Genomic DNA, 25,305 nt, shown 5'->3' on the forward strand with positions numbered 1-25,305 from the left:
GTTGTGGGTGAAAATGGTGTGTCAACCGATCCAGATAAAGTCCAAGCTGTTGTTGCTATGACAGAGTCTGATTTGATGATGGAGGATGGTGTCACACCCTCACAAAAAAAGATTAAGTCATTTTTGGGGATGGTAATGTACTACCAACAGTTTATACCAGACTGTTCCCGCATTGCCAAACCATTGTTCGCTTTGACTGCCGCACCCAAAGGGAAAAAAGTGAATGGACGAGGTGCAGCAGCATTTAAGAAGCTACATCCAAATGATTGGAAAGAGGAACATCGCTGTGCATTTGAAGAACTAAAAAATGTGCTGCTGGAGACTGTGGTGCTCGCACACCCTGATTTCAGTCGCCCTTTCATTCTATCTACAGATGCCTCACAGGATGGGTTGGGGGCTGTTTTGTCTCAGGTCCAGGAGGGTGAAAGTAGAGCACGACCCATTGCCTTTGCCAGTAAGGCTCTAACACGTGCCCAGAGTAACTACCCTGCTCATCGCCTTGAGTTTCTGGCGTTGAAGTGGGCTGTTTGCGATAAATTCAGTCACTGGTTAAAAGGGCATACTTTCACTGTCTGGACTGACAATAATCCCCTGACATACATCCTCACAAAACCCAAACTTGATGCATGTGAGCAACGGTGGGTTGCCAAGTTAGCACCATACAACTTCAGCATCAAGTATATACCTGGCAGTAAGAACATTGTTGCTGATGCCCTCAGCAGAAAGCCCTTTGCTCAAGATCGTGTCTGTCAACGGATTTTGAATGAACCATATAATGACCTTGTGGGGGAGTCACAACAAGTACAAGAAGCTTTAATTCAGGAAACATTCAGGATTGGTGTCAACCACCAAAACATTCATCATGCAGCACCATTGAATGAGTTGGAAAATCAATCCCTATCTGACTATGAAGTATCTGCAGTATTGGCCGGTCATATGGAGTGGGATGAAGGTCCCAAGCAGAGAGTGGTTTCATGGTTGGCCCAGGATCTGGAGAAGTTGGCCCAGCCAGGTGAAGACCCTCTGCCTGTTCTCTCACGTCAAGAGCTGCATGATAGTCAGAGGAATGATCCTGTCCTGTCCCAAGTCATCCCATTTGTCATCCGAGGGAGACGACCATCAAGACGAGAGAGAGCTGGGTTGCCTCTGAAGGTGCTCAAAATCCTAAAACAGTGGGAAAAACTGAAGATGCACGATGACATTCTGTACAGAGTTTGCAAGGATCCATTGACGGGGAAAAAGCGACATCAGTACATGACGCCTTCCTCTTTGATCGGCCAAGTTCTCAGTGGTGTGCATGATAATGCTGGCCACCAGGGTCAGAGTAGAACTTTATACCTTTCAAGACAAAGGTTCTTTTGGATCGAAATGGAGCAAGACGTCAGAGACTATGTGAAATGTTGTAAGCGTTGTGTTGTTAGCAAGACATTGGAGCCCGAGGGACGAGCACAGCTCGAGAGCATCAAAACCACAGGCCCCTTGGAGCTAGTTTGTCTAGACTTCTGGTCTGCAGAAGACTCGAATGGGAAGAGTGTGGACGTGTTAGTGGTGACAGACCACTTCACTAAGATGGCTCATGCCTTCAAGTGTTCAGACCAGTCTGCAAAACAGGTCGCACGTCAGCTGTGGGATAAGTACTTTTGTGTATATGGCTTCCCACAGAGAATACATTCAGACCAGGGTGCGAATTTTGAGAGCCAGCTTATCCAAGAGCTACTTCAGATAGCAGGTGTGAAGAAGTCCAGAACAACACCCTACCATCCCATGGGGAATGGCCACACTGAGAGGTTTAACCGGACTCTAGGAAATATGATTAGAGCATTGCCTCCCAGAGAAAAGCAAAAGTGGCCTCAGATGCTGCAAACGCTAACCTTCGCTTACAACTGTACTGCTCATGAGTCGACTGGCTATGCCCCATTCTTCCTGATGTACGGTCGGGTTCCTAGATTGCCAGTGGATGTTATGTTCCACAGTGTGGAAAGAGACAATGACATCACAGACTATGATGGTTATGTTAAAAGGATGAGAGATGATCTCAAGGAGGCTCTTTGTATTGCTCAAGTTCATGCCAGCGCAAAACAACAGCGGCAGGCTGAGCTGTACAATAAGGGTGTGAAAGGAGCTAACATTGAAGAGGGTGATCAGGTCCTCTTGGCCAACAGAGGTGAACGTGGGCGCAGAAAACTTGCTGATAGGTGGGAGTCGACCCTGTACACAGTGATTTCCAAGGATTCAAGATGTCACACGTACCGCATTAGAAACCCTGACAACGGACATGAAAAAGTGGTTCACAGAAATTTGCTTTTGCAAGCCAGTTTCCTGCCAGTACATGTGGATCATGACACAGAGCCTTCCTTCTCCAGTGTTGGTCAGGAGTCTGAAGAGAAAGAAGGATGCGATGGAAGCCTGCTTTTGAAGGAACTTGAAATTCACAAATCCGAGCGCACTGCTAGCTGGGTTGCGGAGGTCACCCCATCGGAGAACCTCTCAGAAGTAGGGCACACAGCCCTGGATTCCCCTTCAGTTCCTCTTGCTGATCCTGAGCCTCCCATTGTTGAGCTGCAGACAAGTGACTACAATGGAGAAGACACAGATAAACTGACAGTGACCACACCCATGGACCAAATCAAGACTAGGGTGGGCAGAGTAGTGAAACCAGTGAATAGGTTGATTCAGAATATGACACAGAAAACCAAACAAGGAAGTTTTGTGGTTGGAGGGTTGGCTAAAACTCTATTCAAGTAAACAAAAATCTCATTCATTTTGGATATTTCTGTTCATTACAGACATGAAAGTTTATTTTGTTACTGTCATTCTGTGTGTCAAGAAAACACTTATTTGGTAATCAAGTTGAGGATTTGTAGACGGCATATTCTTTTGCAAAGTAGACATTAAAGGTCTGGCCAACTCTTTGATGTCACTTCCTATTGAAATATAGAAACCCTTGGTTGCACAGTGATTATCAGAGAGATGTAGCTAAGTTTAGCTGATGTTATCTTGTATGCAGTTCCTGATCTGACCGGTAACGGTTTTGAGAAGTTCAGGGGGGAGTATGTAGCTGAGTTAATTTTAATTTTTTATTTTTTTGATGAACCTTCTCAAAACACCTTGTTGAATTTACATGATTGCTGTCACCTTTGCACTTATTTCTGTTTTATACTGTTTTATTTTGGATCCTAATGTGGCCCCAAATCCATCCCCATATTAGTTTTTCCTTGGTTTTTGAATTGTATTTTATTTTGGTGGAGAAGCTTTTATTTTCTTGTTTCCTGTCTCCGTGTCACATCCTGTGTGTTCCCGCTGCCCTCCTCCGCTGCCCTCCTCAGTTCGCGCCAAGCTGCGCTGTGGAGAGGTAAGCGCACAGAGTTGTCTTCTGCTGTACATTAAAATATTAAAAATGTAAAAAGAAAAAGTATGCTGTTCAACTCATAACTTGTAAATAGTTGGTTAACTTTTTGATGTTTAGCACAGCACTGTTCTGGGTATTTAATTCCCACGTTTTTTGCATTTATTCAGTTTACCGTGCCAACATGGTTATTTTATTTTTGTTCTTTTGGATGGTAAAGGTGTGTGTGGGAGAGCCAGAGCCAGGAGCTGCTGCTGAATATGTTTTTGTTCTAAACAGGTATGTGAGTTATTTCAAAATGTTATCTGGTTGTTAAATGCATGTATTTTGGTATATTTTTATATTACTGTGTAAAATTGTAACCTTTGGGCAGATTATTTCTGTTTCAGTTTTATTTTAATTGTTTTGTATGAATGCAGATTTTATTTTATTATTATTTGTGAACTTTAGATGATTTTAACCCATTCCTGTGAGTTCGCGCCAAGCTGCGCTGTGGAGAGGTGTGTGTGGGAGAGCCAGAGCCAGGAGCTGCTGCTGAATATGTTTTTGTTCTAAACAGGAATAAATCAATGCAAATCCTGGTTCCTGTCGTGATCCATTCTACACCTGTTACACATTTATTTCAGGAATTAAGTGAAAAATTGAGAAATTGTTAGTGAACCACTCCGTTACCTCAGTCAGTCACTTTAGCCGTTAGTGACCCTTTGAGAAGCTCAAAGTTCACTGTCATTTTATCCATTTCATACATGACATTATTTTAAAGTCATGTAATTTTTATACACATGAAAAGTTAAATTAATTTTAGATGTTTTTCTCTGGTGACCATAAATCCTAAATTCCTGCAAGAAATAAATGAAAATGCTAAATGTTGAGTCAAAACTATAAAACTTTCTAATTTTTCCATTTTCTGAGGTTCAGTAAAATATAATCAACATTCTGATTTCGTTCATCTCCTGTCATTTCAATAAAAACGAAAATGGTTTTTATTCCTGCAAACGAGTCATGAATGTTCAAACGTTAACAGGGACCTGGATCAGCTGCTGGTATTTTCAGGAACAGATTTAATAACTCGCTGATTTGGACACAAACAGAAACTGCATCAGATCCTGTGAACTCAGTCAGTCTGTGCAGAGAATCATTTCCCTTTGGGGACTTTTCTCCTTCCTGTCTGCGCCGCCTTGCCGGCCTTCCTGGTTGCTTTGATCGAAGCCTTGGTGACCTTTGACCCCGTGGTGACCTTCTTTGCTGCGGCAGGTTTGGTTGGTTTCTGCGTCGGTTTCTGAAGAACAAGAACATAAAGTGGATAAACTTGGTGCAGACGTCAGACTGCAGATGCTGCAGAGGAAGGAGGAAACGCCGACCTCCATTTTGGGTCTTTTGCTGGGCGTTTCTATGGGAACCAGCTGTGGGATCTCTTCTTCCTCCTCCTCATCCCTCTGTTTCTTCTTCTTCTGTTCCTTTGTCGTTTCGTCTCCCGTCTCGTTCTTCTTCACCTTCTTTGTTTTTGAATTGTCCTGTAGATCAGACATGTTGCTGGTTGGTTAGAAAATAAAAACTCTTCTGTTCATGAAGATCATTTCCGTCTGACCTTGGATCTTTGCAGCACGCTGATGCGGCTCAGGTCGGACGTGTAGATGGGCAGCGCCACTGAAGTCAGACTCTTCAAGTGGATCAGCTTCACCACTGATCCTTTCTGTCAACAGACAGGAAAGAAAAAATTAAGACATTCTCTTCAAACTTGTTCAATAAATTCTGCTAAAAAAAGAAACAAACGTGTTTTCCAGAAAAAATTAATCACAACTGGTCAAAAAAGTAAAACTGAAGACATTTTTAAGCTGCTCAGTATTAATCTAAGCACACAATATTTTAATTAGGCGAATAAAATCTGGTTTCTACATTGTTGATTCAAAACTCAGGATTTTAAACGTGGAAATGTCTCCATAAATTGTTCCAGAATTGATCATGATAAACGATAATATTTTTGTTTTGAGACCATTGTCCAGTAATATAATGGTAATAATGAAGGAACACAAAGATCAATCAACTTTAAACTATAATAAACATTTAACACGATTCTGACAATGACGTAATAAAGCAAGTTCAATAAACTTTCCAGACCTGGAAGACATTTTAAATATTAAAAACGAAAATCCAAAAAACAGAAAAATTAATAAATGGAATATGAAGTCTAAATAAAATCTCCCTTCAAAAATATAAATTTTCTGAATTGGTTCCATCTTTAAGTTTTTCTGTCCAAATTGTGACATTGCAGTTTCCTTCCTCAGTGCTGCCCCCTCTGGTCGGAGGGAGCAGTTCCCCTCCAACCTTTGACCTTTGACTCACCATCCGCAGCTTGGTGGCCACCGTCCGGACCGCCGCCTCCACGTTCTCCGTCACCTCGTCTGCCGTCATGTTGGAGTGAGCGACACGCGCCATGCTGCAGGAGGCCACAAGTTTACATACACCCAGGAACTGGAGGCCACAAGTTTACATACACCCAGGAACTGGAGGCCACAAGTTTACATACACCCAGGAACTGGAGGCCACAAGTTTACATACACCCAGGAACTGGAGGCCACAAGTTTACATACACCCAGGAACTGGAGGCCACAAGTTTACATACACCCAGGAACTGGAGGCCACAAGTTTACATACACCCAGGAACTGGAGGCCACAAGTTTACATACACCCAGGAACTGGAGGCCACTCACAGCGCCGGTGGATGACATCATGAATAAATCAGAAAAGATTTCTGGATCCACATTTAATTATTATAAAACTATATTCATCATGGAAGCAGCCACTGTTCAGGAAGGGAACATCCCTGTTACCCACAATGCACCGTTACTGGCTGAGGAAGACGTCATTACTGAGGAAAACTGATTGTAGTCGAGTTTTGGTCTGATGAACATAAAACTGAAATATCTGGACAGAATCAGCATCACTACATTAGGAGGGAAATGAAAACGCTTGTTCCATCCTAACTGTACAGTACGGTGGTGGCAGCATCATGCTGTGGCACAAGAGGGAAAACATGATGTGGAAATCCTGAAGCTCAGCTTAGAAACTTCAGATAAACTGAACTGAACTTTAAACTCATTTTCTGTCGTTTAACAAACAGAAAAACGTTCATTGGTCCAACGGAGCTGAAACAGGAAACTGTTGGTCTGATTTGACTGGACCGATCTGGACCGGTCAGAAACGGTCCGGACCGGTCTGGACCTGCAGGTTACTGTGGTTCTGATGAGAGGGGGTCGGACCTGCAGCAGCCTCTGTTGGTGACGGTCAGTCGGGTCCCCTGGACGAGCCGCTGGACGTCTCGGCCCAGATTGTTGCTCTGCAGGTTGATGGAGATCGGCATTCTGGGAAAAACAGAAAACATGTTTACTGGTCGTCTCGGCAACAAAACGACAACCGATTGATCGCGATCAATCATGATTAGAAATAATCTATTAATCATAAAGTTCAATAAACAGTCAAACTGAAATAATGAACCAGTTCATCTTTATTTCTGACTGGATCTTTGAACCGGGCCGTTCTAACAGATCGATCCGATCGGACCTAAACTGGGCTGAAAATATTGATCAGAATAATCAGGATTAATTGATTAAATTGTCACCAATTTGATTTTCAAGTAATCATCAACTGGATTAAACAGAATGAAGAACAAAACACTCAGAGCATTAATTAATCCAAAACTATTTGCATATAAGACAATAAAAATGTTAGCATTTGTTAGAGGAATCCTTTGAAGCTAAAGGATTGATGTTACTGAATTTAGGAAATGTTTTCTTTTCTTAGTTCTATTTATTTATTTCTTAACATCCTTTAATGTAGTTCTAATTCTACATCGTTCAAATAATTGATTAATTGTTCCAGCTGTAAATTAACTAATCATCAGGATAACTGATTACTAAGACAGTCTTTAGCTGGAGCCTTACATAAAAGGTCAAAGGTCAGGAAGAACAGCTCTCCATCCAGACAGCAGGAAACTCACTTCTTGGTCGTGTAGAAATGTTTCCCCAGGTGCGACGGCAGCAGGCGGCAGATCCGCTCATCGGACAGGAACATGTCGAAGTTTCCCAGCAGCCGCCGCTTCGCTTCGTACGGCTTGTACTCCTTCTTCAGGGTATTAAGCGGTATGATCTAAACAAAGAAACATTTAGTTAGAAAACCCGCTGAGGGTGTACTTACTTTGGCCTGCAGCTCCTGCAGCACCTCTGAGACGTTTCTGACGCCCCGCTCCTCCAGCAGCTTCTTGTAGAACCTCTGGGTCTGCTCCGCCGACATTCTGGGCTCGTCTCTGGTGAAGAGGCAGACCTCGTCGGTGTCGGAGCGCTGGCCGTGAGGCAGAGGACTGAGAACAGAGACCACGATTCAGCCTGACCGGGGCGGAAAACTGTAATATTTAAACCTGATTCAGTTCTGATCTGTGCAACATCAAACTGAAAACACAAAAAACTGACATTAAAATCAGGGAGTGGTTACATTCACCCAGCAGCTCTTGATGCTCAGCTATGATCTTTTGCTGAAATCATTTTTTTTACTGTATGGTTTTCCCACCACTAATAAAATGCAGATGTGAACGGTTCTGACCCGGAAGCGACCCAAGAAGAACAACACAGCCGTCCCCCAGCAGCGTCTGTTTATGGCAGTAAAGATGGCCGCCGTCTCTGGATGGATGTTAAAGTTGTCGAGAGCAGATGGTCAGCAGACGAAGAGAGCTAACAGCTAACAGCTAACAGCAGCTTCTGACCCGGTTCTGCTGGGAGTCGGACCAGGACTGGGGGGTTGGGATGTGATGCATTCACTGACCCAGACTGCTTGTCATTTTCAGACATCGTTTAAAGATTCACCGTCTGGATTCTTCTGCTGCTGAATTATGACGAATGTTTCAGTCAACCACAGAAAAGTCGGATAAAATTTGACCCCAGCGTTTAGATTCCAGATGTTTCTAAAACCATCAGGTTTAGTTTCCCAAGTGGAAGTGGAACAGACCAGAACTTCTTTTGGAGTGAAATGATGAGACTGACATGAAAACGTTGGGTGCATTCGCCTCCCGGGTGAACGTAGCCTTTGTTTGCTACACTGAGCCACTTTTCACACAAAACAAAAAAAAAACAATGGTGTCTATATTTTCAGTGATTGGCCAGAAAACTACAATCACTGCAACCCTACATTAAATTACTTTGTTTGAAAACGTCGCACTAGAACTTTACAAACAATATATTCCTTCCCATTTGTTTACATTAAAACTTTAAATGATAAATTTCATAAGACACAATGTAGTCAGCAGCGATGGAGTGGAAACTACAGGAAAATTAGTCAAACATCCCTTCCTGTTTCACGCCATTTCTAAACATTTTAATAGGAATTCACAGACAGAAAAACTTTGGCCGATATCCGATATTAATATCGCTGTTATGATCGATAGCCGATACATCTGCCTTCTCAACACTGAGAATCGACGTCCAGACCACTGACATCCATTCTGACCGACCAAACAAACACAAGATGAACATTTTTCTCCCCGTTAGCAAACGTCCCACCACCAGGACTCACATGCGGATGGTCTGGGTCTGTCTGGGGATCTTCCACAGGGTGAAGAGCAGGCTGATCGGCTGGCCGTCATCCAGCAGCAGAACATCTGCCTTGGACTTTGATTTCAGGAAACTCTGCAGAGCCTGGACGGCCTTCTTCACCTGAGGGGCGAAGGCGACTTTGGTTAAAGCCGAAAATAAACAGCTGGATGTGGCGGAGAGACGCCGGCTAGGTAGCCGGCTAACTAGCATCCACCTAGCCGAACCCCGCAGAGGAAGGTCGAGGCTCCAGACGGTCCCGTCCAGAACCCGACCTGAAGCCCAGAAGTCGCCCCTCGGGTTCTGGTAGAACCGCCAGGTAACCAGAGATAAACCCTTACCTGAGCCCGGTCCAACGGTACTTCTGTGTTCTCTGCCATGCCGTCTGTTTCACGTGTGTCTAGGCTGCGCATGCGCACTGAGGAGGCAGTCAGGTCTACGTCACGATATACAAAGTGGAACTTTATCAGTACGAAAGCGCATGACAAAACTACGGGTACCGCGCTACTCTGATCCAACCGCCTTTTCAGTAACGAGTAATCTAAAGCGTTACTATTCCCTTTTCGATAATCAGAGTAAAGTTACTCTGCGTTACTACTTTCGTAATTTTATTTTGTAAACATTATATTAGTGAACGGAGTCTCAGGTATGGAGGACAGATCCTGTCATTACTGGAAACAAACAAGTAAATGACTTGATAAAGTTTTTCATGTGACAACTGCTTCTTTCAACAAATAGATCTTATTTGATTATACAATGTAACAAAGTAATATCTGCTCATTAGAAGAGAAAATAAATCCATGTATAATTAAAAGTGACGTTAAAGAAACAACTTAAATTCTGAATATATAAAAAAAATAAAAGGACAATAAGCAAAAAAAATGAATACAATATACTACTATTTATTTGGTACGTTAAATACTTTATCAAGCCATTTATCCATTCCTGTTTATTGCCAATAATATCAGGATTACAACATGTCAGATTCCCGTTTCTAGCCGTCAGTATTTAGTTTGTGTCACTGAAAACCTCCAGGCTGGTTGTTCCCTTTGTGCCGGAGATGAAACGCGCCCCCTAGTGGAGGATGGAGACACTACCAATCGATCCCTGAACAGGCTTACTAGCTGATGTTCAGATCACAATTTCCTTGAATAAAATGAGAAACAATGAAACATGACAAATAACTATTTTCTTACTGTATTCACATTGTTTTTATTCTTATGAACACTAATATGAACTCATATTTAGTGCAAACATTTCAGCTGGGTGTTTTTTTAAAGGGGCGTTTTCAATGGTGCCATTTTATAGCATAATCAAGTAATTATGTTACCTTCAGTTGCTATAAAATGCTAAACATATTTAAAATATAACTTAAAAGAAATTTGACTTCCTGATTTAACTCCTTGAAATTGGGCCTCTGTCTCTTTAAGAACTCCTGCTCTTTCTGAAGCTCCGCCTCCAGGAAGTCATTCCAACATGGCTCCTCTATTAACCCTTTAACGTTTTTACCAGCGTTGCTCTGAGCAGCAGTAGCTGTTTGCTAATTGCTTCTGGCTAGTCTGGAGGAGCTGAGTGGGGGAGGAGCTGCACCTGGGAGGCGGGGCTAGGGCCATCCAGACGTTTTAACAGCTGAATGGTTGCCATGGAGACTAAAGGATTTCCCAATCGCTCCAGGTTTGTTTTTGAGGGAAAAACGTCAGAAACGTTGGTTTTACGGTTTCAGTGAGTAAACGAACAGGCCGTGGTTTCAGGTTGACCGTTTATTTTCAGACTGGATTAATGTAACAGCTCTGTGCCTGTTTATGTGAGCATGTTTCCATCCTGGGGTCAGCAGCAGAACTGTGTGTGAGCCCGGTCCAGATAACCCAGAGAACCAAACTAAAGATCTGGTGCAACTTTCCCTAAAATCAGATCAACGCATCTGCAGGAAACGGCGCCGGTGGAACACCGAGCTAACTCTGGTGCTTCTGCAGGAACTAGACATCATCCACCTCCATCCTGAAAGCAAACATGGCGCCCAGCCGACAGCGTAACCATGGTGACGGGGTGGGGGCGTGTAGCTACATTAGTGGCATAGCAGAGCTCTCAATATGAGAAAGCTGACACTCTGGACTTGGGCTCTCATTCTATAATGTTCATAAAAAACTGATTCAGTCTCGTTTCTTTTTCTTCACGCGACATGATTCCACTCTTCCTCCTCCTCTTCTTCTTCTCTTCAGTAACGTTGTGTTTTTAAACAGAGAGAGAGAGTGGCGGTTGGGTCTGGCGCCGTTTCTCCGCCCGCTAACAGGTGGAGGAACTCCATGCATGCCGGCGCCGCCGCGTTTAGTCCTTCTCTGGAACCAGCTTCAGCACTTTGCCGATGGCGATCGTTTTCCCTGCAGAGCAGAACCACAGAGGTCAAAGGTCACAAACCTTCACATGATGGCAGGAATGAGCACAACCCAGCATTACTTGCGCTAGGACACCATCTCTGAGCCAAATGATGAACCTCCACCATCAACAACCAGAAAAACGACCGGATGCTTTTAAAACCCAAAACGTTTCCAGATTTAAACTTATGGACATATTTTAACAAAATAAAAGCTAAATATGAACCGTGAACCTGCTTAAAGAAAAATTTCCCCCATAAATAACTAAACTGGATCATCTAAAGTATCTTTTTTCCTTCTTCTCTTTCCCCATTTTTACCTCCATTTTTCTTTTTGTCTTTGGTTTTTTCTCCATTTCTTCTCCCTTCATCTAAATAACTAAATCAAAACTCTCTTATCAGATAATATATATATATATATATATATATATATATATATATATATATATTAGAGATGTGCCGATCAGGTTTTTTCCTCCCGATACCGATCACATAATTATTATTTTTTTATCATAAACCCTACTGGTTACATTATGTGGAAAAAGGAACCATGAATTCACCTTAATTTAGACAAAAACTTGTTTTTAATAACTTTTTTCAAGAAGAAAACTAAACCAAACAGGCATTGTGCAGATTGTACTGGTATCAATAATACTACCTTTAACAGACTGATAACATATGAAGGCTCTGAAGAGGCTAAATAATGCAAAGAGCCAAAATAAAACCTCTCAACATTGCCAAGAAGTTCAAGTATAAAACTTAACATTCAAAGGCAAAAACAGGTTCAATTACAATAAACAATCCAGATTTACTGAATGAAAACTTCCTGTTAGCATGGCGGCTAGCTGATTACTGCTAGCTCTGATTGGCTGTTTCTGACTGAGCGGAGTAATTATGCAGATCAGGGAGGAGATCAATTATTTTTTAGAGATTATCTGTCTCATGTTAGGACAGCGAAAGTTTTAATACGTGTGTAAAATGTATTTTTAAGTTAGATGCTGCAGCTTTAAGCAGGTTCGGTGTGAGAGTCACTACCAGGTGGAGCAGAAGCGAAGCTCCGTCTGTCAGATATTACTACCTGTAGCGTAGCAGCGGTTCAACAGGAGAGCAGAACCAGCGTCTTACATCGCAGCTCGAAGACTTAAATCATTTTCCAGGTTATTTGTTTAGCTTTCTGACCGTCATGCTAATCCGGGTGAGTGTTTGTAGCTGTGCGCTGCTTTACCTGCTGTCTGATCCTCCGTATGTCTTTTACTGCAGTGAGCCTCGATGTAGCCAAACTCCGTCAAGTATGGCACTGTTTTTATTCCATATTAGCTTCGTTGTGTTGATGCATTTTGACTGCTTCAGTTTTCCGCCGCAACACGCAGCAAACTTCCCCTTTCACTCAGTGGTTATAGTTCCACATCGCTTAGGATTTGTTGCTGCGCGTTTGCGCAGTGAAGGAAGGAGGAGACCAGCTGCACAGGCAGGCTGGAAATGAGATGATCGGTATCGGCAACAAGAGCCAATGATCGCCGATCACCGATCATGCACTTTTTCACGAAAATCGGCCCGATTATGATCGGTGACCGATCGATCGGCACACCTGTAATATATGTATATATATATATATATAAAATCAACTGCAGGTTATTTAACGGTTTGTGAACTTTGGTGTCTGCAGGTTTTTACGTTTCGGTTCTGATCAGCAGGTTCCTTAAAGTTTTGTGTCTAATTTATCTGAGCCAAACATTAAGACCCAGAGATAGAGATCAGCTGGCGTCTGAAGGTAAAACCAAATTCCTCTCAGTCGAAAATAAGATCCAGGATGTAGATTTGGTGACTAATGATTACAGGCGGGAAACGTTTCTGCCTTTAATTGAGGTTTTATCTAAACCTGAAAGTTCCCATTTCCAGCCTTCAGGTCATGAATCCAGCGTCACATGAAGGGACCAGAAAACGGCCTCAAAATGGCCGACAGCGTCTCACCTTCGTCTCTCAGAGTGAAGCGTCCCATCTGGGGGAAATCCTTGAAGGTTTCTAAGCAGATGACGCCTGCGGCCCGCAGCCGGGCAATGCACACCTGGTCCTGCTTCACGAAGCGCGGCCGCGTCTTGCTCTTCTCGCCCGTCTTCTTATCCACCAGGCAGATCAGCGCCTGGAGCCACAAGGTCAGGTTAGAAACGGGTTAAAAACGGGTTAGAAACGGGTTAAAACCAGGTTAGAAATGGGTTAAAACCAGGTTAGAAACGGGTTAAAACCGGGTTAAAACCAGGTTAGAAACTGGTTAAAACCAGGTTGGAAACGGGTTAAAACCAGGTTAAAACCGGGCTAGAAACGGGTTAAAACCGGGCTAGAAACGGGTTAAAACCAGGTTAGAAACGGGTTAAAACCGGGCTAGAAACGGGTTAAAACCAGGTTAGAAACGGGTTAAAACCAGGTTAGAAACGGGTTAAAACCAGGTTAAAACCAGGTTAGAAACGGGTTAAAACCAGGTTAAAACCAGGTTAGAAACGGGTTAAAACCAGGTTAGAAACGGGTTAAAACCAGGTTAGAAACGGGTTAAAACCGGGTTAAAACCAGGTTAGAAACGGGTTAAAACCAGGTTAAAACCAGGTTAGAAACGGGTTAAAACCAGGTTAAAACCAGGTTAGAAACGGGTTAAAACCAGGTTAGAAACGGGTTAAAACCAGGTTAGAAACAGGTTAGAAACGGGTTAAAACCAGGTTAGAAACGGGTTAAAACAGGTTAAAACCAGGTTAGAAACGGGTTAAAACCAGGTTAAAACCAGGTTAGAAACGGGTTAAAAACAGGTTAAAACCAGGTTAAAACCAGGTTAGAAACGGGTTAAAACCGGGTTAAAACCAGGTTAGAAACTGGTTAGAAACGGGTTAAAACCAGGTTAGAAACGGGTTAAAACAGGTTAAAACCAGGTTAGAAACGGGTTAAAACCAGGTTAAAACCAGGTTAGAAACGGGTTAAAAACAGGTTAAAACCAGGTTAGAAACGGGTTAAAACCGGGTTAAAACCAGGTTAGAAACTGGTTAAAAACAGGTTAAAACCAGGTTACAAACGGGTTACAAACGGGTTAAAAACGGGCTAGAAACAGGTTAAAACCAGGTTAGAAACGGGTTAAAACCAGGTTAAAAACGGGTTAAAACCGGTTTAGAAACTGGTTAAAAACAGGTAGGTTAGAAAATGGTTAAAAATGGGTTAAACACAGGTTAAAACCAGGTTAGAAACGGTTTAAAAACAGGTTAGAAACGGGTTAAAACCAGGTTAGAAACTGGTTAAAAACAGGTTAAAACCAGGTTAGAAACGGGTTAAAACCAGGTTAGAAACGGTTTAAAAACAGGTTAGAAACGGGTTAAAACCAGGTTAGAAACGGTTTAAAAACAGGTTAGAAACGGGTTAAAACCAGGTTAGAAATGGGTTAAAACCGGTTTAGAAACTGGTTAAAAACAGGTAGGTTAGAAAATGGTTAAAAATGGGTTAAACACAGGTTAAAACCAGGTTAGAAACGGTTTAAAAACAGGTTAGAAACGGGTTAAAACCAGGTTAGAAACTGGTTAAAAACAGGTTAAAACCAGGTTAGAAACGGGTTAAAACCAGGTTAGAAACGGTTTAAAAACAGGTTAGAAACGGGTTAAAACCAGGTTAGAAACGGTTTAAAAACAGGTTAGAAACGGGTTAAAACCAGGTTAGAAATGGGTTAAAACCGGTTTAGAAACTGGTTAAAAACAGGTAGGTTTGAAAATGGTTAAAAATGGGTTAAACACAGGTTAAAACCAGGTTAGAAACTGTTTAAAAACAGGTTAGAAACGGGTTAAAACCGGTTTAGAAACTGGTTAAAAACAGGTAGGTTAGAAAATGGTTAAAAATGGGTTAAACACAGGTTAAAACCAGGTTAGAAACGGGTTAAAACCAGGCTAGAAACGGGTTAAAACCGGTTTAGAAACTGGTTAAAAACAGGTAGGTTAGAAAATGGTTAAAAATGGGTTAAACACAGGTTAAAACCAGGTTAGAAACGGGTTAAAAACAGGTAGGTTAGAAAATGGTTAAAAATGGGTTAAACACAGGTTAAAACCAGGTTAGAAACGGGTTAAAACCAGGCTAGAAACGGGTTAAAACCGGTTTAGAAACTGGTTAAAAACAGGTAGGTTAGAAAATGGTTAAAAATGGGTTAAACACAGGTTAAAACCAGGTTAGAAACGGGTTAAAACCAGGCTAGAAACGGGTTAAAACCGGTTTAGAAACTGGTTAAAAACAGGTAGGTTAGAAAATGGTTAAAAATGGGTTAAACACAGGTTAAAACCAGGTTAGAAACGGGTTAAAAACAGCTTAGAAAATTGTTAAAAACGGGTTAAAACCAGGTTAAAAATGGGTTAAAATTTAATCTTAAACCAATAACTTGACTGATCAATAAAATTGATTTATTGATCTTAGTTTATGTCACTAAGACATAGTGACATAAACTTATCAAAAAATGAGCCTCTGGTTTGTGTTTGAAGCCAATTTGGTCGTTTTTTATCACAGATCTGAGCAGTTTTCTACTGAAACACTGAAAGGATCTTTGTGGCGACAGAAAGCCCGTCCAATGAGAAAGTGTCTTGCTGCCGGGTTTCCTGACTGGAAGGAGCCAATCAGGACGCGGCGACTCACCGTGATCTGCACCTCTTCGATGCAGGTGTGGATGTGGAGCACCGCGTTGTAACCGGGACAAATGATGGACTTGTGCTCAATGATGACGATCTGTCAGGAAAACATTCACACACATTCAGCACGCTTTACTGCAGAGGGTTTCCATGACAACCGCTAAGACCACTGAAGCTCGAGATCCACCTGGTGATCAACGATCAGACAGGAAATAAAATGTTGATTTTATTATTTATATAACAGGTTTTTTTTGTTTTGTTTTTTTTTTTACAACTTTTAATATATTTCTAATTTTGTGTAAAAACGCTCAAATGGTTTAATAAAAAATTTGCAGAATTAGATTTTTTTTTAATCCAATTAAAGTAATAAATTAGCCATCAGAATTATTGATTAATCGATGGAATAATTGATTGCTAAAATATTCCTTAGATCCAGACTGGAAAGTTTGTGCCATAATGTGGAAAACTGAAAGTTTAGCTCTGAACGGTTTTCTCTCCTCTCTTCACTCGGGTTTCCTGGCCGCCTGCCGGTTCTGGGCTCACCTGAGCGTCGAAGGTGCGGCCCGAGTGGCACAGGTTGTCGGGGCTGCAGAGGATGAAGCCGGGCAGAATCTCCTCCTCTTCTATTCCTTTGAGCCGCAGCTTCAGGTTCTCCCCCGGCCCGGCGTCGTCCGTCTCCACGTCGTCGCTCAGCAGGCTCAGAACCTCCACCGTGTGCTGCAACGACAACCAGGCTGCTGCTGAGTCCGGCTCGGCCCGGATGGGACCCGTTAGCACCAGGAAAAAATCACCTGGATTTACAAAGATTTTAGCCACAAAGCTCAGGATTCTGCTCCCAGTTCCGGGTCTGGGCTCCTTTTGCTTTAATTTCAGTGGTTCAGAACCAGAACCAGCGGTAGAGACTTCAGTCTGGACCTGCAGAAGCCTGGTTCTGGATCCCTCTGGATCTAGATGTTCTGACTCCAGGCTCAGTCCAATCCTGGTCAAGTTCTTCAATAAATTTTGACTGAAAATCTTTTAATTCACACTTTTTCCTTCCACTCAACATTCTATGAATATTCTAAATTTTAATGCAGCGCATAAAAATAAAATCTCATATTTTTCATTGCAGATCCAATTTTATCAGATTTTTCAGTCATGCCTGCTCTGAGTATCAGGGTCAGGCTGCGGCGATTTCTGTTTGATTCTGAGAAAATAATCAGAATATCAGCAAATAAAGACAATTTTACCAGAAAAACTTTTTAAAATGAGGAAAGGACTTCAGGACCACGTCAGTTTAAATTGTTTAAATCTAACTGGTTCCTGATAATAATAATAATCTGAAATAAAACCAAACTTCATAAGAAGCTCAACATTCCTCTCTGTAATTTGTTGTTATTTTTGTTATTGGCGTTCTGATTCAATTGCAACTTTTTTCTCATCATTAATAAACAAGATGGCCGCCCTGAGCGCTGACATCACCATCACCATCACCATCACCTACGGGAATCCAGATAACTTAACCAAGCAGAACTCAGATAAACTGGTTCTGTGGGTTCATTCCGCTCTTCGGACCCGGTCCGTCAGGCTGATGAGCTTCTCACCCTGTTGGGCATCATGACCAGCTGCTGAGCCTTACTGATGGAGCCGGACTCCAGCTTCCCCAGGATCACCGTCCCCATGTCCTGAACACAGAAAATCACAACAAAGCCGTTCTCACATACCAATATGAAAACGCAGCCAGTCGCAGGAATGAACCGGACCGGAGCGGACTGGAGCCGGACCGGATCGGAGCCGGACCGGACCCAAAAACAGATGTTCCTGGGCGATAAATCATCCCAGAAGTTATCGTGATTAACGATAATATCGTTGTTCTGAGAACTGACATAATAATAAATTCTCAAATAAACTTTAGATTCTAATGAACATTTAACTCTGGAGCCAAAAAACATTTTAAATATCTGAAATAAATTAACAACAGAAACAACAAATAAAATCAATTATGAGTCTATAAACAAAATTATCCTTCAAAAAATGACGAGACAAAAACTCCAGACTGAAACTTTAATCATCCAGTTTTCAGTAGAAAGAGAAAAATGATAAATCATGCAAATGGAAATGATTGATTTTAATTTGTCATGTGATTTATTGATTTATTGCTGATTGTCACAGGTCTGCCAGACTGCACAGTAAAGTTTGGATAATTTCTCTAATTATTAATAATTTAGAGGCTTATTTATGTTTAAAATCAGCAGACATGTTTGTTCCTCCTCCGCTCGGCTCCAGCAGCTCCCAGTTCACTGAACTCTAATCCCATTAACTCCAGTTCAGCCTGGTGACCGATGCAGCTGCAGAAACCAAAGCTGGACGGATAAACCCAGAGCGTTTCTGACCGTCTGCAAGACGAGCACCAAGACAGGACAGGCTGTGTGTGTGTGTGTGTGTGTGTGTGTGTGTGTTCCTGGATGGAAGAGCCTCTCCAGGGCCCCAGGGCGTCCTCACCTTGTACTTGTCCACTATCGGTAGTCTGACAGGCCCGTCGCTGGATCTGTTGAAGTTTGGCAAACTGTCCAGGTGGGAGATGAAGGGCAGACCCCTGAAACAAAACAAAATGGCTGCCATTAATCTGCATCAGTGCTTTACGATCCGTTACATTTCATTAACTATTAGTCAGTTTTGTTCACATTCAAAGCTTCAACAAACGATTGTGTGGAGTTTTCTACAGAAAATATAAACTAAACAACCGAGGCCAAAATATATTGGATGGATGGATGGATGGATGGATGGATGGATGGATGGATGGATGGATGGATGGATGGATGGATGGATGGATGGATAGTTGGTTGGATGGATGGATGGATGGATGGATGGATGGATGGATGGATGGATGGATAGTTGGTTGGATGGATGATGGATGGATGGATGGATGGATGGATAGTTGGTTGGATGGATGATGGATGGATGGATGGATGGATGGATAGTTTGATGGATGGATGGATGGATGGTTGGATAACAATGGGCCTTTAGTCCAACCGGTCAGGTCCAGTAAGGCGCTCGCCGGCCCTTTAATGGAGAGCCGAGCTGCGTTTTAACCGCTTCCTGTATGACCCTGAAGCTAGCTGAGGTCACTTCCTGTCTCTGCCATGGCTACCTCTGTTGCCATGGTTACCCGGTGCTTCGTTCCCAGAGGAAGTGCTTCAGACTTACGTGTACCAGGGACACTCGGGCACTGGGTCTTTGAGGTTGGCACCTGTGAGTCCAGAACAAGGCATGAAGTGGATGTCCTTCTTTGGGTTGAAGCCCACCTTCTTTAAAAATGGCACCAGCTTCTCTTTACACTCCTCATACCTGCAGGAAGCCAGGTAACACAGGACAGCCTGGTAGCTATGGCGACGGCAACCTGTCTGTGTGTGTAAAATTATCTGGGTGTTCAATAACCGTCACCTTTCGAGGCTCCAGTTCACGGTGGGGTCATCCATCTTGTTGACCAGAACGATCAGATGTTTAACGCCGGCTGTTTTAGCTAGCATGGCGTGCTCCCGCGTCTGGCCGCCCTTCTCAAAGCCCGTCTCAAACTCGCCTTTTCTGGCCGAAATGACCTGAAACAAGACGGATGATCAATCAGAAGAGCTAATTACCGTCAGGCAGCGGCGGGCTCACGGCCGCTAACGGTGGAGCTAACTTTTCATTCACCTTGGATGAAAAAAAAGCTAAACGTTAACTTTTTTGCTAACTTTGAAAACATTTACTTAGATTCCCCAACATTTGCAATAAAACTGAAACCAGTGAAAGTTTGTCCCTAAAGATCAGGTTTGTTGTCATGACAAACCTGATCCTGGTGGGGGCGATACACTGTGTTGTAGCACATTGCATCATTATTACATGGTGGTATAAAAATGGTTCAGTTAGCGCTTTAATATTAGCTTTGGCTATCTGCCATGTTGGTAAAACATTCTAACGTCATGTTTATGACCAGTCTGTTAGCATTAGCGTAGCATAAGCTTCAAACTCCTTCCAACTAGAAACTTCAGGTGGATTTCAAGGCAAATTAATTCAAAGTACAATTATTTACCCCAGAAATCTGAAAAGTGTGGCATACATTTGCATTTAGACCTCTTTTACTGTGGTACCCCCAAATAATGTCCAGTGTAGCAGCCTTTGAACGTAACGAGAGTCCAGCTGTGTGTAGTTTACTAACTGCTGCATTAAAGATGTTTTGAGCAGAACTTGAGTTGCTCCTCACCAGAACCGCCAGGTCGGCCTGCGACGCGCCGCCGATCATGTTGGGGACGAAGCTCTTGTGTCCCGGCGCGTCCAGGATGGTGAAATGTTTCTTCTCCGTCTCAAAGTAAGCCCTCCCCACCTCCACCGTCTTGCCCTTGTCTCTCTCCTCCTGGTTGGTGTCCAGAGCCCACGACAAATACCTGCAACAGCCAACCGTTATCCCGACTTACTGCTGAGACCCAGAAGGTCCAGACGTGACCAGAACCAGAACCCGGAGCGCCTGGCTCACCATGTCTCCCTGTTCTTCTCCTTCGCCTCTCGTTCGTATTTCTCCAGCGTTCGCTTGTCCACCATCCCAGTGAGGTACCTGAAAACCCACAGAGCAAAAAAGATTTGGAACAAAGTAACTGATTATCAATCACTTAATATTTTAAATTGATATAATTAGATCAAAATATAAGTAAAATGAAAGTTTTGGTATTTTAAGGAAACTTCTCATGTTTATTCAGACACTAGTTTTCTAGAAGCCTAACTGCTCAATGCGTTGAGTTGGACAGCAGGAAGATCAGCTGCTTCACAGCAGCTTTCCCTCCCCAACATGGAGGCTCAATGCTGCTCAACCTCCATGTTTGTTTAACATGATTCCCAGTCGACTGTTTCATTAACTTTAGATTCTAACAGCTTTTAAAAGTAGCTCAGCCTCTCTGAGTCTCCAGGCGCCATGTTTAATTCCTAACAGGAAGTGGTTTGTGATTGGCTGACAGGTTTTAACTGAGCGCTGCACTGCCCCCTGTGGGTGTGGCATGTAATGCTCAGTGGTGTAATTCAGCAGGTTGGTGTGGAAGAACATGATGAAACCTCACATGATCTGCCCTCCGATGGTGGATTTACCAGCATCTGGAGCAGAAAAAACGAACGTTAATCATCTTTAATGTGAATAAAACTGCAGAAGAAGAAGAAAGAGGCGCAGAGAGGAAGCGTACGCACCGACGTGACCGATGAAGACGACGTTCACGTGTTCCTTCTTGGGAGCATCAGGTGGCGGCGGGGCCACCTTAGGGAGGGGGATCTCCTCCTCTTCCTCCTCCATCATCTCCTCATCCTCTCTCCCCGCAGCGCCGCCTTCTTCGCCGCCCCCCTCCGTTCCCAGCTCCTCCTGCCCGCCGCCTCCCTCGCCTCCCCCAGGCTCCTCCTTCTGCTCCCACGTTTCCTCCTCCGCCGCCATGTCAGCCTCGGTGTTTCCGTTCTCCACTGGTGCTGGAAACACACACAGACGACTCTTCACTCCTGAAACACGGCCCATGGTTTCCGTCAAAACACGGACGGAACCGCAGAACTTAAAAACAAAATGGAATCCACAACGAAACGCAAATTAACAGGGAAGGGGAGACAGACGTGAAGTATTTTGGTCACTGCAGCTCCCGTACCTGGTGAGGCGGGGCGCGGCTCTACTATTCACCATAAAACTGCACAAACTGAAATTACAAGAATAAACTGGCTTACTGGAAACACCAATTTGGAAAAAGAAAATTATGTTTTTCAATAAAAAGTTTTCAGCTCAATCAAAATTACTGTATTTCGCTAAACTTCAATATAAACACTTTTCTCACACGAGTCACAACAGGATGTTACTACTGGTAGAAATGATGAAGGCGACAGGAAGTGTTAGATGATGATGTCACGGCTTGTTTTTTAATGAACAAACTCATTATCGTGATTTTAATTGCTTTTCTTATTTAAAGGGCCAGTACTGAACGTTTCCCACAACACTGGCCCACCTTTCCTCCTCTGCCGGCAGTGTCAGCAAAATAAAGTAACTGTTTTTTTTATATAACATTAATTGGAATTTTTTAAGACAGCAAGTCAAAACTCTAGTCAAGGATTTTTTTTTTACGATACATGATAAACGATATGTTCAACCCTGCTGCAGATAATCTAACAAATAATTCTGAAGCTCCTCCTCCTTCTCCAAATATGGTCACTTCCTTCCTTTACAGGAAGGAAGCAGCCAAACCAAAGTGTTAAAGGCGCAGTATTATGTTTTCAGGCACATAGAGCCATTTTATAGCATAATAAAGTAACTGCTACCTTCAGCTGATAAAAAATACATCTCAAATATGATGACAAAATTTACTTCCTAATTTAACTCTTTAAAATTGGGCCTCTGTCTCTTTAAGAAGCTCCTGCTCTTTCTGAAGCTCCGCCCCCAGGACGTCATCCCAACATGGCTCCTCCATTAATGTTTTACCAGCGTTGCTCAGAGCAGCAGTTTGCTAATTGCTGCTGGCTAGTCTGAAGGAGCAGAGCAGGGGATGAGCTGGGCTTAATGTGGCATTCGTTTATGTTAACCTCATTTTTTTGTTTTTTTGCTCAATAAAATTCTTATAGGGGTTAATTTTCAACAGGATTTGACATAAAACTAATTTTGTAAGTTGTTTGTTGTTGTTGTTGTTTTGCTAAATTTTTGCTTCTGGAACAACCTGCAGCGGATTTTTGTGTTCAAAGAAAGCTTGAGACGTAAAATTTAAATAAAATCAATTCAAATTAGCAGTTTCAGTTTGCAGATCTACACATCCCACTTCAACTGCTAAGTTTAATTGATTTTATTGCAATTTCATGTCTCAAACTTCCTTTAGATTATAAACACAAAAATGGGCTGCAGTTTATTTCAGAGGCAATAATTTAGCATCCAAAAGAAAAACAACCTGTAAAATCCCCTTTGTTTGTCAAATCCTGTGTTGTAAAATAACCATCAGAAATTTTATTGAGCTAAAAATCGCAGGTGAACATAAATGCATGCCACATTTTTTTTTTGTAAAATTATTCAAAACCCAATCAATAATTTCACTTCCATGTCACAATTATGCATCATTTGATGTCCATCATAAAGAATCTAGTAAAACACACAGAACAAGCAGCCGAGACTCTCATCAAGACAGGAAGAAAAGAGCATTTTGCCAAACACGCCTCTCATTTCTGCAACTCTGAGATGGTGAGACCGTCACTGCAACTGTTCAGTACGTTTCCTTCTCTGCCTCCACAAACTGCAAGTGAGCAACTCAGAAATCCACCCAGCTCTGGATTTAAAGACAAACTCATCCTGCATGAGAACAGGCAAGTCTGGAAAAATGTCCTTCTGTCATGTTTTATTAACTAAATGCAGACAAATGAAATTAAACAAGACAAAATGGAGATGGACTGACTGGAAAACAAACCAGGCAAGAGAGAGAAACCGGCATGGAGGATAAAATCGATCTGGAAAGGAAAAATCTGGAGGAGGAAAAGAAACTGGCTTTTAAACTACAGGGAGGGTGATTCAGTGACATGAGGGACGGAGACAGATGGAACAAGAAAACGAGGATCTAAAACACAGAAACCAGAACTAACTGGTGTAAACAGCTCTTAGTGACAAAACACAATATGTTTGGGAAAAGAAACTTAAACTACAGGGAGGTTGAATGAGGACATGAGGAAAGGTGACAAACAGGGAACTAGAAAGTGAGCAGAGGGCAAAACTAACTGGTATGGATGGCAACTGGTGACAAAAATAACAGGTTAAGCCAATAAAAAGGACAGATTTATCTGCTGATGTGACTACAACTGAAAATAAAGCAGTATCTAACTGATCGCCCTATGAAGGACAGAACCAGCAGTTTCTGACAGCATTCCTCTGCAGGAGCACAACCGGCGGGGGGCCCAGGGCCAGCAGCATGGCGCCCATCACACCAAGTGTCAATGGGATGTCTATTTTGAGCCGGGCAGAGCGAGGTTGCATCATTTTCTCTGCGTAGCCCCCATGCACAGGGACCGTCAAGGGCCAGAAACCCAAATAAGGAGCAGCCACCAACATAAGCGTGGGTCCAAACCCGGGTGTGAATACGTGAAAAGAGCCCCACTTCCACGCCAAACCGTGACAGACGGCGAGACTGGAAGCAGAACATGTGGAGTCCGGGGTGCGTACCGGCTGTGTCCGTCACCTCCATGCTAGCAGCTGGCTCCGGAGGACCTGAGGGGACACACAGCACAGCAAGCACAACTTTCAGAAATGCCCACAACAACATCCTGCTCGCATCTTACGTATAAATATGAGCGTAAATATGTTGCAGCGTCGCTGTTCCACTAACACAGCCCCGGCTGACGGGCCGACGTGTTGATCAGCGGCTGAAACGTGATTAACTGAAGCAGGAAAGCTAAGCTAGCATCAGAGCTAGCAGCCTGGGCTAACTTCCAGCTGACTGGCGTTCACCCACCGTCTGAAGCCGGGATTCCGGCGCTGCTGGCCTGAAGGAAGCTCGGCACAAACACCGGGGCGTTCACGTTGGGGACGAACGGCTTGGCGTTCACATTGAGGGCGGCGAAGGCGGCTGGGAGCTCCGCCGCGGGAGCCGGGGCCTCGGCATCCTCCTCCTGCTCCCATGAATCCGGGGCTGTGTCTCTCGAGTCCATGGCTTCTTCTTCTTCTTCTGGAGTTGAACAACTTGTGGGCCGCCCTCCGAGTCGAGGTGGGCCGGTTCTCCGGTTCCGTTCAGACGCGATGAGTTGCTGCTTTGGTTCAGACTCGGAGGGACTCGCTTGGTGAAGTTCCCATAGCGATTCAGTCTGGCTTTCACCAGCATATGGATCCGCGAGTAGCGCTGCGCCCGGAGCGAGCTGCAGGTCCCGCTGGCGCCGCCAGGGGGCGGCATGGCGCCACCACTGAAACCAACGCGTTTTACTATTTAAACAGAGGCGGACAGAATAAGATTAGCAGCTCTTGAACAGAGTGGGGTGGTGACCGGTTACATTTACTCTATTTACTTGAGCTACTTTTTTATTACCTGCACCTTGGACACCCCGTCCATAATATAATTATTACATTCATTTAACATAAATGCTGCTTCAAACCTTCTGACTTTGTTCTGTGATGGAAAACTTTATTACCAGATAATATCATTTTCACCCCAGTTTAAATAAATTTACAAAAAATGTTCTGACCAACTTCTTTGGATTTTAGCAAATAAAAATAATTTCAGTGATTTTAACTGATGTAAAACATGATAATTTTGGTCTAATTAAACTTCAGAAATGGAGGAAAAATATTTTAATTTATTTTATGTATGCATAGTTATACACCTCCCATAATGGTAACAGTGTTTGATGTTTTTCTATCCATACTTGTGAATGTAACTG

At 43.1% G+C, this 25,305-nt stretch overlaps 2 protein-coding genes across 2 annotated transcripts; both read right to left on the reverse strand.

Moving 5' to 3' along the window:
- Window positions 1-3,059: 3,059 nt before the first annotated feature.
- On the reverse strand, window positions 3,060-9,378 carry rsl1d1 (ribosomal L1 domain containing 1). Its single transcript, XM_015000199.2, has 9 exons — window positions 9,267-9,378; window positions 8,909-9,048; window positions 7,565-7,703; window positions 7,344-7,492; window positions 6,607-6,708; window positions 5,690-5,783; window positions 4,935-5,039; window positions 4,708-4,860; window positions 3,060-4,625 (listed from the first exon to the last, which is right to left on the reverse strand). Exons 1-9 carry the CDS (start codon window positions 9,336-9,338, stop codon window positions 4,482-4,484), a joined length of 1,098 nt encoding a protein of 365 aa, XP_014855685.2. The 5' UTR covers window positions 9,339-9,378; the 3' UTR covers window positions 3,060-4,481.
- A 1,292-nt stretch (window positions 9,379-10,670) lies between these two features.
- On the reverse strand, window positions 10,671-25,147 carry gspt1 (G1 to S phase transition 1). Its single transcript, XM_015000204.2, has 14 exons — window positions 24,387-25,147; window positions 24,098-24,142; window positions 21,124-21,393; window positions 21,000-21,033; window positions 20,426-20,503; window positions 20,156-20,336; window positions 19,357-19,511; window positions 19,120-19,260; window positions 18,415-18,508; window positions 17,517-17,597; window positions 16,477-16,650; window positions 15,941-16,030; window positions 13,268-13,436; window positions 10,671-11,303 (listed from the first exon to the last, which is right to left on the reverse strand). The coding sequence occupies exons 1-14, from the start codon at window positions 24,580-24,582 to the stop codon at window positions 11,251-11,253; spliced, it is 1,761 nt and encodes a 586-aa protein (XP_014855690.1). The 5' UTR covers window positions 24,583-25,147; the 3' UTR covers window positions 10,671-11,250.
- Window positions 25,148-25,305: the final 158 nt, after the last annotated feature.

The sequence above is a fragment of the Poecilia mexicana genome, unplaced genomic scaffold, assembly GCF_051168715.1.
Source record: "Poecilia mexicana isolate PSO_F unplaced genomic scaffold, ASM5116871v1 scaffold_19, whole genome shotgun sequence".
NCBI classification, from domain to species: Eukaryota; Metazoa; Chordata; class Actinopteri; order Cyprinodontiformes; family Poeciliidae; genus Poecilia; species Poecilia mexicana.